This window comes from Sphaerodactylus townsendi, linkage group LG14 (genome assembly GCF_021028975.2).
Source record: "Sphaerodactylus townsendi isolate TG3544 linkage group LG14, MPM_Stown_v2.3, whole genome shotgun sequence".
Taxonomy (NCBI): domain Eukaryota; kingdom Metazoa; phylum Chordata; class Lepidosauria; order Squamata; family Sphaerodactylidae; genus Sphaerodactylus; species Sphaerodactylus townsendi.
The window spans coordinates 29,648,498-29,661,923 of record NC_059438.1 but is presented as its reverse complement, the minus strand read 5'-3'; the positions used below and the strand labels follow the sequence as shown (position 1 = coordinate 29,661,923).

Genomic DNA, 13,426 nt, shown 5'->3' with positions numbered 1-13,426 from the left:
AGATTAAAGCTAAATGTTAATCTGCAAAAACAAAACATACAACATGCCCAAGCCACATATTTTAGCTTGCAAACTTGTCCAGGACTGATGAAATCCGAACTCCAAGTCAGTCTCGGCCTTAGCTGGATTGAGTCTTAGCATGCACAACCCTTCATTTCACTACCCAGTCAGCATGAGAGAATCTTACAGCAGCTTCTACCCACTCCTGATAAATGTGCAGTTTATAAGAAGGTACAAAACAATTGGGGTTTTTGTCACCTTTGGAAGTTAGGGTTGAGACAAACTTATTTCCATTAGCAGCCTGGATACTGCATTTACCACGGTTAGCTGGTACGGCATTTATAAGGAAGTCTTGAGCTGAAGCCAAAGAAGAGTAGCCATTTTATGTAAGCAACTATTCAGATGCCTGTTAGGTTGCCTATTTACGTTCAAGAGGCAGAGACATAGATGAGCTTCATGACAAATCACCCACACGCACACAGCAACCACATTCTTAAGACAAGTTTCTTTTTGCCAGGATTTTAAGAGTCAGTAGCAAGTAACAGTTCAGTGGATGCAAACACATAAAACCTTTCATTGCTGCGGCAATCAACCATGTGTGCGCTGGTTGTTACTCGCAAGAGGGAAGAGACATTGTGTAGAGATTAGCACCCTGGCAAAGACTATAAAAGGACTGTGAGAATTTCAGCACTACCTATCCAGAACCACTGATGTACCTAGCATTTCACAGACTAAAAAAGCAGTGGAAGTCTGTGCTCTTAGGAGCTTATAAACAAGAGTCATTTTAGTCGATTGCTGACTTTTTAAGTGTCATAACCATTCTGTGAGGTAAAATAGGCTTAGGACCTTTCAACAAAGACCAATAAGCACGGGTTAAGGGCGGGATAAACCCTGGGTTTGGGGGGGGGGGACTTCGCATGGATCCTGTATTAGAAGCGAGTCCGGCCCACGCCCCCCCCCCCCGGTTGTACAAGAATCGCGATTTCTGCAATTCTTTTGTTTTAATGCACCTTGCAGCCATGACCAAGCAAACTGCTCCAGCAAGGCTCTGGGGGAGCCTGCGTGCCTGCCTGCGTAGCTGCGCATCGGAGGGAGGTAAGTTTTTTAAAGTGTTTTTTTTAAAGCGCCTCCATGCAAAGGTGCTGTGTGGAAAGGGCCTTAGAGAGTGTGAGGGGTCCAGGGTCACCCAATAATCCTTCATGGCACAATAGGGATTCTAATCTTAGTTTCCCAGATCTCAGCCTGATACTACATGGCGTTCTTTCTCTCCCCCAATTTTCCAGCTATCTGGCCAACATCTCAGGCCCTGGCTTCCTGGTTCTGACAAATTATGGCAGCTCAATCAGTTGCCTCAACCATAGGGAGGGAAAGAGGGAGGGAGGGGTGGGTTTCAAAGTATGTGATCCACTCAGTAATCCCTAACTGAAGAAGCTTCTTCCAAAAGAGATAGGCTCACCTTTTGCAGATATGCTTTCAGTTTCTTCCCCACTGAAAAGAAGAGTGTTTTTTTCAAATATCAAGCAACACTAAAAAAGCTCAAGTTTTTGCGTCTTGACTTGCAAACTACAACCCCCACAATTTGAGAAACAAACGGGCATTGAATTTGGCTACAGCAACTGCCATTCCTTTTCCATTTGTGCTGATTTCACAACTCTTCCACCTCTAGTTTTATTTCACTTTTTAAAATACTTGTTGCTGACATGAAACCTTAGCAGACCCCAGACCGCACATCTGAGACCAATCAGCTATCCAGGACTCATGCTTTTTAACCATTTCCTCCACTTAAATATCAGAGTGGTCCAATATAGCACAGGACTCCAGAACATTTGGCAGCGAACACCAGAGGAGAGAATTTCGGCTGAGACGGAACCACACCCCTGCTGGGCATGCCTCAACAAATGCAATTCCCTGTTCCAAAAATCGGTTAACATACAGGAGGCCTGTTTTTATTTCAGAACCCTGACTTTGCTCACAGCCACGGTGAACGCAACTGCATTTCCACTGGAATACAAAGAACGACCAACAGAATTCACACAGCTTTGCTTCAAACTGGTTGGGGCAAAAGAAGAAAAAAAATGAGTTAATGATTCAATATCTGCTCTTCTGCATGCACAAAATCTCTGGGCAAGAAAGACTCTAACAGGGGTGGCCAACCTATGGCGCGCCAGATGTTTATGGACTACAATTTCCATCAGCTGCTGCCAGCATGGCCAATTTTATTGAATTATCCTTAGTATTGCTTTAAATGGCCTTAGCTAAGGACAGAGGCCAAAGAGCTCTTTGGCTCCTAGCCTTTGGCCAACCTATGGTGCTCCAGATGTTCATGAACTACAACTCCCATCAACCCCATGCCAATTGGCCATGCTGGCAGGGACTGATGGGAATTGTAGTCCTTGAACATCTGAAGCGCCATGGGTTGGCCATCCCTGCATCTAGAATAATGGCCCACTGTTCCATCCCTGCATCTAGAATAATGGCCCACTGTTCCAGGCAAAGGTAGTGCATTTACTCAGGCTAAATGATATCTGATTATATGTTTGGACTGTAAGAAAGTTATGCTGCTAATCATTTTTATCACCAATTGGTATTTGTGGGTAGGGTAGTGTATGCCGTCACATCCCAGAGATGAGCAAACAAAGACTGAGCATGACATGTTCCCTTTTTTGGGTTCACCTCATAGAACTAGGCCAGAGGACCAGGGAGCGAACAGGCAAAGATGCATCGTCCGGAAAGGCGCACTCGTGACAATGACACATTCAAGTCCTCGCTCAACAGGTCATATCTACATCCTGTTCGCGGGTTTCCACTTGATTAGACTTTGCTCTGCAAAGTAATCCGAAAAAGCAACTCTGTTTAAACAAAAACACGAGCTTCCCCCTAGGATGACAGTGACCGGTGTTGAGAAATGACAACTGAAAAGACCCATGTAGCGAAGCATGCATCTGAAGACACATTGCATCACAACGTTGTATCACTTAACCATAAGGGTAGATTGGTAGTATATATAACTGTTTTATTATATGATGTGAACTGCCCTGAGCCCATCGTGATGGGGGAGGGCAGTCTACAAATTCAATACTTAATCATTCATAATAATGAAAATTGTTTGCTTCTCATCAACATTCAGAATTCTTTCCTTAGGCAGCCTACCAGTGTCCATTGATCACTTCCTCTGCAACAGTCATGGGGTAGCTCTCAACATGAAAGAGCATCAAAGGCTCATCAGGTAAGCCCAGAAACCCCCAAGAATTGGAAGACTACCCTATACGTCTATAGGGGCTCAACAGCAGACATGCCAAGGTAGAAAGATTTCCCCGAAGGTAGAAAAATAGTACACAAACTTGCTTCTTGTGGAATGATCTTTCTCCTGGTGTAAGGTACACTCCATGCATCAACAGAAGGCTCCTTTCTTAACCAAAGGAAATAGCCCCCCACTGGCTGATTGGGTTCATGAGTTGCAACTGACATAGTCACTCAAGGAATGTACTCAAAATGAACCAGCGGCGTTCTCTCTTTAGTGTCATGGCTGCTATTAAGAAAGTTCCACCACTTTTGATCTCTATTACTCTCACAGCCAGAGGCCTGGGTTGAGCATTTAACAGTATGAACTGACAGGAAAACAGTTCCAAGTGGAAGCAAAAGTCTTGGGAATTGGAAACCTTCAATGACATCCCTTTTTTTAAAAAGGAAGGCTGAATCTTCTTAGCTTCAGAGTTCACCCTGGAGGCCTAAGCACGGACATTAGGAGAGCCCAGGAGAGACAAAGACAATCTCTTGCAGGGTGGAACCGTACTCGTTTTGAAGCTTTGAGCATCTTGCCTACTTCATTGGGGTAACTCTCGGGCACAAGAATGGCAACTACAGAAATAAAACCCCATCTATGCCTTTGCACTCAGAAAAGCATAGGACTCAGGGGCACATGTCCCAGGGGGCATGCCATCCAATCACGTGTGGAGGGGCACTGTGCCCGGACTGCACTTGTTGGCTCCAGGCAGTAGACTTGGATGCCATTGCTGGCTCAGGGTGGTAGACATGGGCACAGCCGTCAACCCCAGGTGGTGGACCTGGACACCATTGCCAACCTGGCACTCATCCATGAGATTGGCAGATGGTTATCCCCCCCCCCCCAAGCCGGGGGGGAGGAGGAGGCGTGGCAGCTCAGATTTTGCCACAGGCTCCATTTCCCCTAGATACGCCTCTGCCCTATCCCTGTATGAGACAAGCCACTGTGAAATTGGTTTTGTTTTCTGAAATGTACTGGGATGTCCTGTATCCAGCACTAAGACTCCTTCCGCACACACAGAATAATGCACTTTCAATCCACTTTCAAACTCTGCAGCTGGATTTTACTGTGCAGAATAGCAAAATCCACTTGCAAACAATTGTTAAAGTGGATTGAAAGTGCATTATTCTGCGTGTGCAGAAGGGGCCAGTGTCCCTCCATCCACCAGTAAGCTGCTAAAAAGGGGTTTGACCTGAATATTACAATTTGTGCATAAGATCTGCTCTGAGCAACTGAGAACCTAGAATGTGCACTCTGCTTTCCACTTCCTTGACCCTATTTGAGCTAAAATTTTGTGCTCAGACTATATTGGGCAAATAAAATTTTTGCAAGCCTCCAACAAAAAAATTACAATGTTTCAGAAAAGGACTTAGATTTAGGCAAGAGTGCCCACAACGGAGCGATGACACAGTTGTCTGCTTTCTTTCATTAAGGATTTTATTCTAAGAGATATAGTCAGCTCATGTGGAACATCAGAAAAGCAAAGAATGGGAAGACAGACCATGCTCAACACATAGCAGAGAAAGATGGGAAGAAATGGGCAACGCATCTCAATTAATTTTCAAGGAATTCCAGAGTTCCTCGGAACACAGAGGGAAAGCCATTGATTTAAATGTGAGGGGGGTGGAGTCAGAAAAGCTGAATTAGATGAAGAAGAGTTGGATTTCTATCCCCTCTTTCTCTCCTATAGGAGACTGAAAGGGGCCTACAAACTCTTTTCCCTTCCCCCCTCGCAACAAACACCCTGTGAGGTAGGTGGGGCTGAGAGAGCTCAGAAGAACTGTGACTAGCCCAAGGTCACCCAGTTGGTATGTGATGGAGTGCACAAGCTAAAATGAATTCCCCGGATACGCCTCCACAGCTCAGGCAGCAGAGCAGGGAATCAAACCCGGTTCCTCCAGATGAGAGTACACCTGCCCTTAACCACTATGCCACTGCTGCAGATGGGTCTGCAGAAGTCCCAAACGGTTGGAGAAGTCGACAGAATAGATGAGGACCTAAACAGAGTTTCAGTCCAGACGCAACTAAAGTGCTGTTGCTCAACTTTAAAGCCAGTCATGGAAAAAGGAGCCAGCCTCTTTGTTGAACCATTTACCAAACAGGGATGGTGTGCCAACCACAACTTCTCCTTCAGAAGCAAGACTCAGCCACAGTAATCCATGTTCTTATATCTGGGCAAGATTACTTCATTCCACCGAAGAAGATGACAATGACAACAACAACTTTGGTTTTATACCCCTCCCCTCCTTTCTTTCCTGCAGGAAGTCTCAAAGTGGTTTACCAACTCCTTCCCTTCCTTCGGTTGGTGGGGCTGAGAGAGTTGTAAGAAAACTGTAACTCGTCAACCACTTGTTTCCAGGTGCAATTCAAAATGTTGGTTCTTACATTTAACTTCTCCCATATTATACAGCCTATCTCTTAAGATTACTAATAACAGTTTTAGAGCCCATATATTATGCTATACATTGTTTTACTTGACTCATCTTGAGTTATCATGTTATGATGATTCTGGCATTAGTCCATTAAGAAAAACCCCAGACACAGAACCACTGAGGTGTTTTGCTAGCTTGGGTAATTTAGTAATTTCATTGCTACTTATCTAGCCTGTTTATATGATTTTATTGCAGGTTTGTTGTTTAAATTGTTGACTGGTTGTTGTATGGTTCTATGCTGTTTCGTTACTACTGTAAGCCACCCCTGGAAGTTTTCTCTCTCCCTTGGGCGGACAGCAGTGAAGGGAATAAAATATAACTAATGAATCAGAAAGGTATACAAAGCATCCAAGACATAAGAAGCCTCAACCTCTAATTAGAATCATCATCTAGATTCCCTTGGTCCACTTTGCAGCTTTTAGAATATGCTTCTCACACTTTTTTTTTTCAAAAATCACATGGGTGGAGATTATTCTAGATTCAGCATGGGAAAAAACAACACCCATCAATTAAATCCCCCTCTTAAAAACCACTCCATTTAGGTTTTTATTTTCTCAGTAGTTAAGAAACATCATCTTTTAAATGACGCCTTTTAGGAGGTTACTTCTGAGCTCTGAAATGAGTACTTTAGTCCTCTGCCGCTTTTTACATGACCAAGAGATGTTTCATGAACCCCGAAGGGCTGAGAGTGCAGGATATAACTTTTTTAAAAGTCTAAATACCGCTCTCAACTAAGCTCTATATCAGTGGTTCTCAACCTTCCTAATGCCGTGACCCTTTAATATAGTTCCTCATGTTGTGGTGACCCCCAACCTTAACATTTATCCATTTTACAGATGGAGAACACTGATGCAGAGAGTCTTAGGTGACCCCTGTGAAAGGGTCGTTCGACCCCCAAGGGGTCCCGACCCCCAGGTTGAGAACCACTGCTCTATATACAGCTCTCTTTTAGCACCCTCAAACTGATTTGTCCCCCATCAGTAATTCATGACCTGTGACACTATTCCATGAACACAGAGAACACTGGACAGCCCAGAAGCTGGATAAGCAACCCCACCCTAGTTTATTTCAAGCAAGCAGGCATGAATAATAGAGACGAAATGCCAAGACAAGCAAACAAAGTATGCTCAAGGGAGTGTGCCCTGAGCACTGAAAAGAATTCCCGTCATAAATCTGCCCATGAAGAGCAGGATTCTGCAAACCCACATTCATTGGCATGCATTTCTAGTGGAATACAAATCCTCCTTTTGCCTTCACCCACTTTCTTTGACACCAAGTCGTAGCTGACTTATGGCCACCCCACAGAGTGTTCAAGACAGAGTTGGTTTGCCACAGTTTGCCTCTGCATCACACCCCTGGTGTCCCTGGGAGGTCTCCTATCCAAAAACTTACCAGGGTTGAGGCTGAGTGTATGTGACTGGCCCAAGGTCACCCAGCAAGTTTCTTGGCAGAGTGGGGATTTGAACCTGAGTTTCCCAGATCTTAGTCCAATACATTAACCACTACACCATGCTGGCCTCTGCTTTTAGCACTAGACAAATGCTTGGTACCTAAAGCGTAATCCCTAGGCCACCAGAGATCCCTCCCCTCCCAACCATTCTCTGACTTCGAAGATTTCACACACAAGCATATCTTGACAATGAACTGCACATTTTGTGCTCAGCGTGGTGTAGAAGAATGGCGGAATGGTGGAGAACCAGGTTTGATTCCACACTTTTCCACAGGAACATCAGACTCTAATGTGGTGAACTGGGTTTGTTTCCCAGCTCCTGCATTCCTGCTGGGTGATCTTGGGGTAGTCACAGTTCCTCGGAACTCTTGCAGCCCCACCCAACCTCACAAGGTGCCCACTGTGGGGAGAGGAACGGAAAGGAGTTTGCAAGGCACTTTGGGACTTTTTTTCAGGAAAGAAAGGCAGGATATAAATCCAAACTCTTCTTCTTTTAACTGCTAAGCAGACTCAGGCACCAACTTGGGTGGGCAGACCCTCCAAAAGTGAGGAGCAAATACAAATTTGCTGCCCATCCATGAGGGCTAGAAACTTCTCAATGCATAGAGTGATCAGTAACCTCAGAATTCTGTAATATATTTCAGCCACTAGGAAACAGCTCTCATGACTGGAAAAAATGTTTTGTAACTATCCAGGCCACTGGGTAGCTTACGTACATCACAAATGAAATCAAATGGGAATGAAGAAAGACAGGAAGGTTTGGGTTTAGATCCCCCCCCCCCCCGTGGGTGGAATAATGGTTAGGAAACTACTGCGTCGATGACATCAGTTTTTGTGACATAAGTCCAGGGAAAACAAACCAGTGTTTGTCACCATGGAGAAGACTCTGACATCACATATTTGCCATTCAGCCTCACTAGGGAATTCCCTCCATGCTGATCACAGGTTGAAGTGTCACAGATCTGCATTTGAACCCTCTTCACCTTCCTTACATGGAGTCTCCTTCCTTAGGAAATGTAGCCCCTTTCTCCAAAGAGACCAGTTTTGTTAAGGGGCATTTTCGGTCCCATAGATGGGCAGTTTTGAGTCTATACCATGCTCCCTTCTGAACATTTGGATTCATCTAGCATACGTGTCAAACTCTGCGCCCCTCCAGATGTTATGGACTACACTTCCCATCATCCCCTGCCAGCATCATGCTGGCAGGGGATGATGGGAACTGTAGTCCATAACATCTGGAGCGGAGTGAGTTTGACACCTGTGATCTAGACTTATTATCTAGAAGAAATTGATCTTTTAAAGGTGTTAACAGACACCCAGTGTGAGGAAAAAGTAACACACAGAAGGTCAAACACCGAATTTAATAGGTGGATGTAAACTCCCATGCTGAAAATGAAAAACAGGGCAAAAGCCCCCTTGCCAAAGAACTACCCTAAGAGGCAGATGTATCCAAACAGCATCAAAAGAATTCAACAAGCTCAAAGTCGAACTGTACAGTTGTCCCTCCCACGTCGCTGGGGTTAGGGGCATGGCACACACCCCCCCCCCAATGTGGAAAGTTGTGTAAAATTGTGAGTGACGGAGCTGAAGGTTTTTCGGGCGGCCTGTGTGCGGTGGTGGCTATTCAGCTTCTCAGGGCGGCTTCTATTAATCTGCTCTGGAGGTTGGAGCGGCCCCTTGATAGCAGCAAACGGGGTGAGCTTTCACTGGCAACCCCCCTTGTGGCACAGGGTCTGCTTTGTAGGCGGTTCTGGGGGGGGGTGTGGTCTGGTGCCCTCGGCCCCATGATCAATAAAAACAGTGATGGGGAAAGTAGCAATGTGGGGAGGGACAGCTGTATACTAATGTATACTTTCACAGGAAACAATATTTAGATGGGGCTAAAAAGTTCCCTGAAGCCACCTGATCAGACCTAAAAGCCTCCACGCCTGCAGTTTTTACAAGGAACAGGCAACACAGCATGCAGCAGGTGGTTGGTAGAAGTCTCTTGAGCCTCACCTTGAGGCTGGAAAGGTGAGAGAGAAAAAACTCGAGCCTCAAACTCTGCGGGTCATGCCCAGCACCAAACACAGCCAGCTCTGGAGCAGGGGCGAGGGGAAAGCTTTGAAAGCGAGGAGGAAATAACCAACCCCTTGCAAAAGAAGGGGGAGGAGGAAAGCAGCCCACACCCTGCCATTCAAGCCCCCACCCACGCAAAGTTTGCACACACCACTAGAGAGCCCTCAGCGCACGCGGGCCTCCCTGCCCTGCACTCTCTGCCAAGAAAATGCATACTTTGCTTCGTGCACAAACGCCGCCCTGCCAGGGGAACCAACTAGGAACACCTGGATAGGGAAGGGTCACATTTCTCCTCCAGCAAGGACTCCCGCCAAGCGCTTTCTTTTTAGGGCGGGGGGAGCGACGACTAGGGCTCCCCGGGGTGGTTTAAAAGGGAGAGAAATGCGCTCTAATGCACTGGAGCGGTTTCCCCGGGCCGGGATCAGGCGCGAGCAGCGGGGATTGACTGACTGCCGGGCAGTCCCCGGGCAGCAACGCAAGCCCTGCAAGGCGGACGCCCCCCCTCCCCCCGAGTGCCGCCGCCCGCTGCTGTGCCATTAGGCTCCGCGCTCCATGCATACTGTAACCTAATTGGGGCGAAAGGGAAAAGCACGACTGGGAGCGCAGGAGCTGCAAGGCGAGGATTGGGGCGGCCAATCCGGATCCCACCCGCAGCCAGGACCAAGGCAACCCGCTTCCCTTTGCCTGGCATGGGCAAGGGGTTCCTGCTGCCCGGGCGCGAGCCCAGCCCTCTCACTCCCCTCGGCCCAGGTGTGCCTCCGCAGCCACCCCTCTACCCGCACGCGCCCTCCTCCACTCCCGCCTGTTCCGAGCGTGGACGCACAAGTCCGGCTCCTCACCCAGAAGACGAAGTTGAAGCCGAAGAGTAGGTACTTGATGCACTTGGTGCCGCCCTTCACCGGCATGGTGGCGAGCGGGGGCTGCTGTGTGCGGCGAAGGGAACAAGCGCGGCCCAGGCGGCGTCGTCGTCGGGGCTCCTCCGAGTGGCACTCCTTGCGCTGCTCCGCGGCCTTGCAGTGCCAAGGCCGGCCCCGCCGGCCGCGCCTTTTGCTCGCCCCAGCGCCGGCCTCCCACAAGCCCCACCCAGACCTGAAGGCCGCGCCCCCCCTCCGCCCCGCCGACGGCCCTGCCTTGGCTCGACAGCTGCTGCGTCTTTCCAAGGAAGCGCCGGTCGGTCCCGGGGCGGCTCTGCCCGGAACTGGTTTTTCAGGCTCGAATGGAAGAGAAGCCCGTTGAACTCGGATGACTTCGGAGGGGAACCTTCACGGCACCCGGCGCGCAGGGAATGGGATCGCCAGTGGCGGCGGGGATCTCTGGAGACTGGAGGGCGGACAGCCTGGCCGTGTGCGGTTTGGGGAGGGAGAACCTCAGTAGGGCTGTTATAATAATGCCACGCGGACGACCTTCCAAAGCAGCCATTTTCCTCAGGAGGAGTGGAATAAATGTTTTAATAAATAAGGAGGGGCAGTTTGGTGTGCTGGTTACGGTTTCAGGCTCGGAGCTGGGAAGCCCAGGTTCGAATCCCCACTGTGCTATGGAAGCTTGGTGGGTGACCTGGTGAGGACAGTCACACACACTCAGCCCCAACCCTGTGGCTAGGGCTTGGATGGACAACTTCCCTTTGTGAGCCCCCGCCATAGTTTGTCATCTGGCAATGCCCCTACTAGTTACATCTTTGGGCGCTGTCAGCCCCTCCCCGGCCGCAAGACCGCCCTTAAGACCAGGCGCCACAAACATGCCTTTAGTTTGTTATTATTGCTGCATATTGAAGTTTAAATGTTTTTAGATGTTTTTAAGTAATTTACTGGTCCTTACTTTACTGTGAACTGCCTAGAGCCCTTTGGGGATGAGGTGGTCTATGAAATATAATAAATAAATAAATAATAATAATGTATTGGTCAAGGCTTGGCCACTGCCGATCGATTATTGTTGTGCTGTGTGGTTAAGGACAGCTGGTTGAAAGGAGGTTTCAGAATTCTCTCCTGACGTTTCGCCTGCATCTGTGGCTGGCATGATCCTCTGAAGATGCCAGCCACAGATGCAGGCGAAACGTCAGGAGAGAATGCTGCTAGAACACGGCCATACAGCCTGGAAACCACACAGCACCCCAATAATAATAATGTCAGGGTGGTGGCTTGGAGGCAGGCAATGACAAACCACTTCCAGACATCTCTTTGAAATCCCCACCAACGTAACCAAGGCAGCTGTGACTTGCACACAATATAAATAAGTGATTTATGTCATTTTGATGATGGGTTCCAGGAGATCTCTGGCTGTCACCAGGTGGTTGGCAACCCCAGCAGGGGAGCATTTTACCTACCACAGGAGACCCACTGTCTCCTGTCTTCAGGGCCTCACACCCTTGCTTGGCATTCTGAAATTGACACTGGCCTTCTGCAAGTACAGACATTGAGATGGACAGAGAAATAGGGTGTCTGATGGAGTCTGGAAGAGCCAGTTTCCAATCTCTTTGGCCAAGAAGCTCCCCAGTGGACCTTAAATCAATTGTTCTCAGCCCGCCCCACCCCATGGGATTGTTGTTAGATGTAGCAATGTCTAATGTGCAAAAGAACTGAGAAGAAGACCCAGAAAGGGGTAGACAAGTGGTTAGCTAGAAGGGGCTGTAAGGTAGTGACTCCTCTGTCCTTTTGTGTAACTTCTTGTCAGTCCTTAAGTTAGACTGATACTGTCAGGTCTAACATCCTGCTTCTTCTGGGAAGTTACCACAGAGACTCTTCCTAGTGAGCAAGATAGCAGTTTGCTATCTCTCCCTCTTTCCTATCTTAAATGTACTTCCTGATAAACATTCACCTTTTGCCCTTTTAATCAGCCTCTTCTCTGTGGGGGAATCTCCAACTGTTGTAAGGATAAAAGGGAGGGAATAAGAACAGCGTGGGCACAGCTCTGAGATGCTTGGGTGGGATAAGAATTAAATAACCATAACAAAGAAACATTCCCTTCTAATATTGTCGAAGGCTTTCACGGCCGGATTCAACTGGTTCTGGTGGGTTTTCTGGGCTGTGTGGCCGTGGTCTGGTGGATCTTGTTCTTAATGTTTCGCCTGTGGCTGGCATCTTCAAATGTGTATCACAGAGGTGTATCTGTAACAGACTTCCCTCTGTGATACACCTCTGAAGATGCCAGCCCCAAATGCAGATCCACAGGGGTAGGGAACCTGCGGCTCTCCAGATGTTCAGGAACTACAATTCCCATCTGCCTCTGTCAGCATGGCCAATTGGCCATGCTGGTAGGGGCTGATGGGAATTGTAGTTCCTGAACATCTGGAGAGCCGCAGGTTCCCTACCCCTGCACTAGACCACAGCCACACAGCCCAGAAAACCCACCAGAACCAATTTCCTTCTAGGATTCTGGGTCTTGTTGGTGCCAGGGTGCCTGAGGCACAGTTGATATGAGTGCCTGGCTCATCTCTGGAAAATATAAGAATGGGGGAAAGGTTCTCAAACTCATACAGGGTGTGTTCCTCTCACTCCTGCCCAAAGCCTCTCTCTGCATCTTCCCCAAGTCCCATCACATGGCATTCTGATCCAGCCCAAACACATCCTTTGGAATTAAATCACATGATTGAAGAGACTCTGTGCGCCACTGACAGTTGACCAAAACCTCTGGAATTTTGTTCCTTGCTAAGCATCCCTACTGTTATCTAGAGTAGGATGCCCCAATCTGGGAATGCCCCATAGTGCTTCCCACTTCTTCTACAGGGATCAGCTGAGCTTTCCAGAAAATGGGCAGAGCTGTCACAAGACAGGGCTTTTTATTGGGTTGGTTTCAATGGCTGTAATAGCAGCCATAGCCAGTGAAGGATCTGGAAGACTGATAAACACATACACTTGTAGTCTCATTCTCACTTTAGGCATTCCTTTTTGCTATCCCTTCCTCTCTTTCTCTCTTCTTCCCCACCAGGACTTCCTTTGCGGCTTTCTATAAGACTTTTGCAAAGCAAAGAGGAAGGTATTATCTTTGATCCCACCTTTTGAAGCAGCTGTTTTTTTTGGGGGGGGGGGGATTCACCACTACCCTTCAAAAAGGTTGGGGATTCCTAGTCTAAAAGCTTGCTTGAGGAGGACGGCTTACACAGACCTGAGGAGCTGCAGAATCTTCTCTTTGGCCATTTCCGCACGGAGGCGGAAACGGCTAGGTCGGCGCATTTCTGGCCCGACCCGACGCATCGCCAATGGGACCGCC

At 48.0% G+C, this 13,426-nt stretch overlaps 1 protein-coding gene across 1 annotated transcript in view; it reads right to left on the bottom strand.

The window, feature by feature from the left end:
- Positions 1-10,280, bottom strand: part of CD9 (CD9 molecule) — a 31,810-nt gene extending 21,530 nt beyond the window's left edge. Inside the window, exon 1 of the mRNA XM_048516185.1 lies at positions 10,063-10,280. Within this exon, the coding sequence (XP_048372142.1) occupies positions 10,063-10,128 (66 nt within the window). The 5' untranslated portion in view covers positions 10,129-10,280. The remainder of the gene's footprint in view (positions 1-10,062) is intronic.
- Between the last annotated feature and the right edge of the window lie 3,146 nt (positions 10,281-13,426).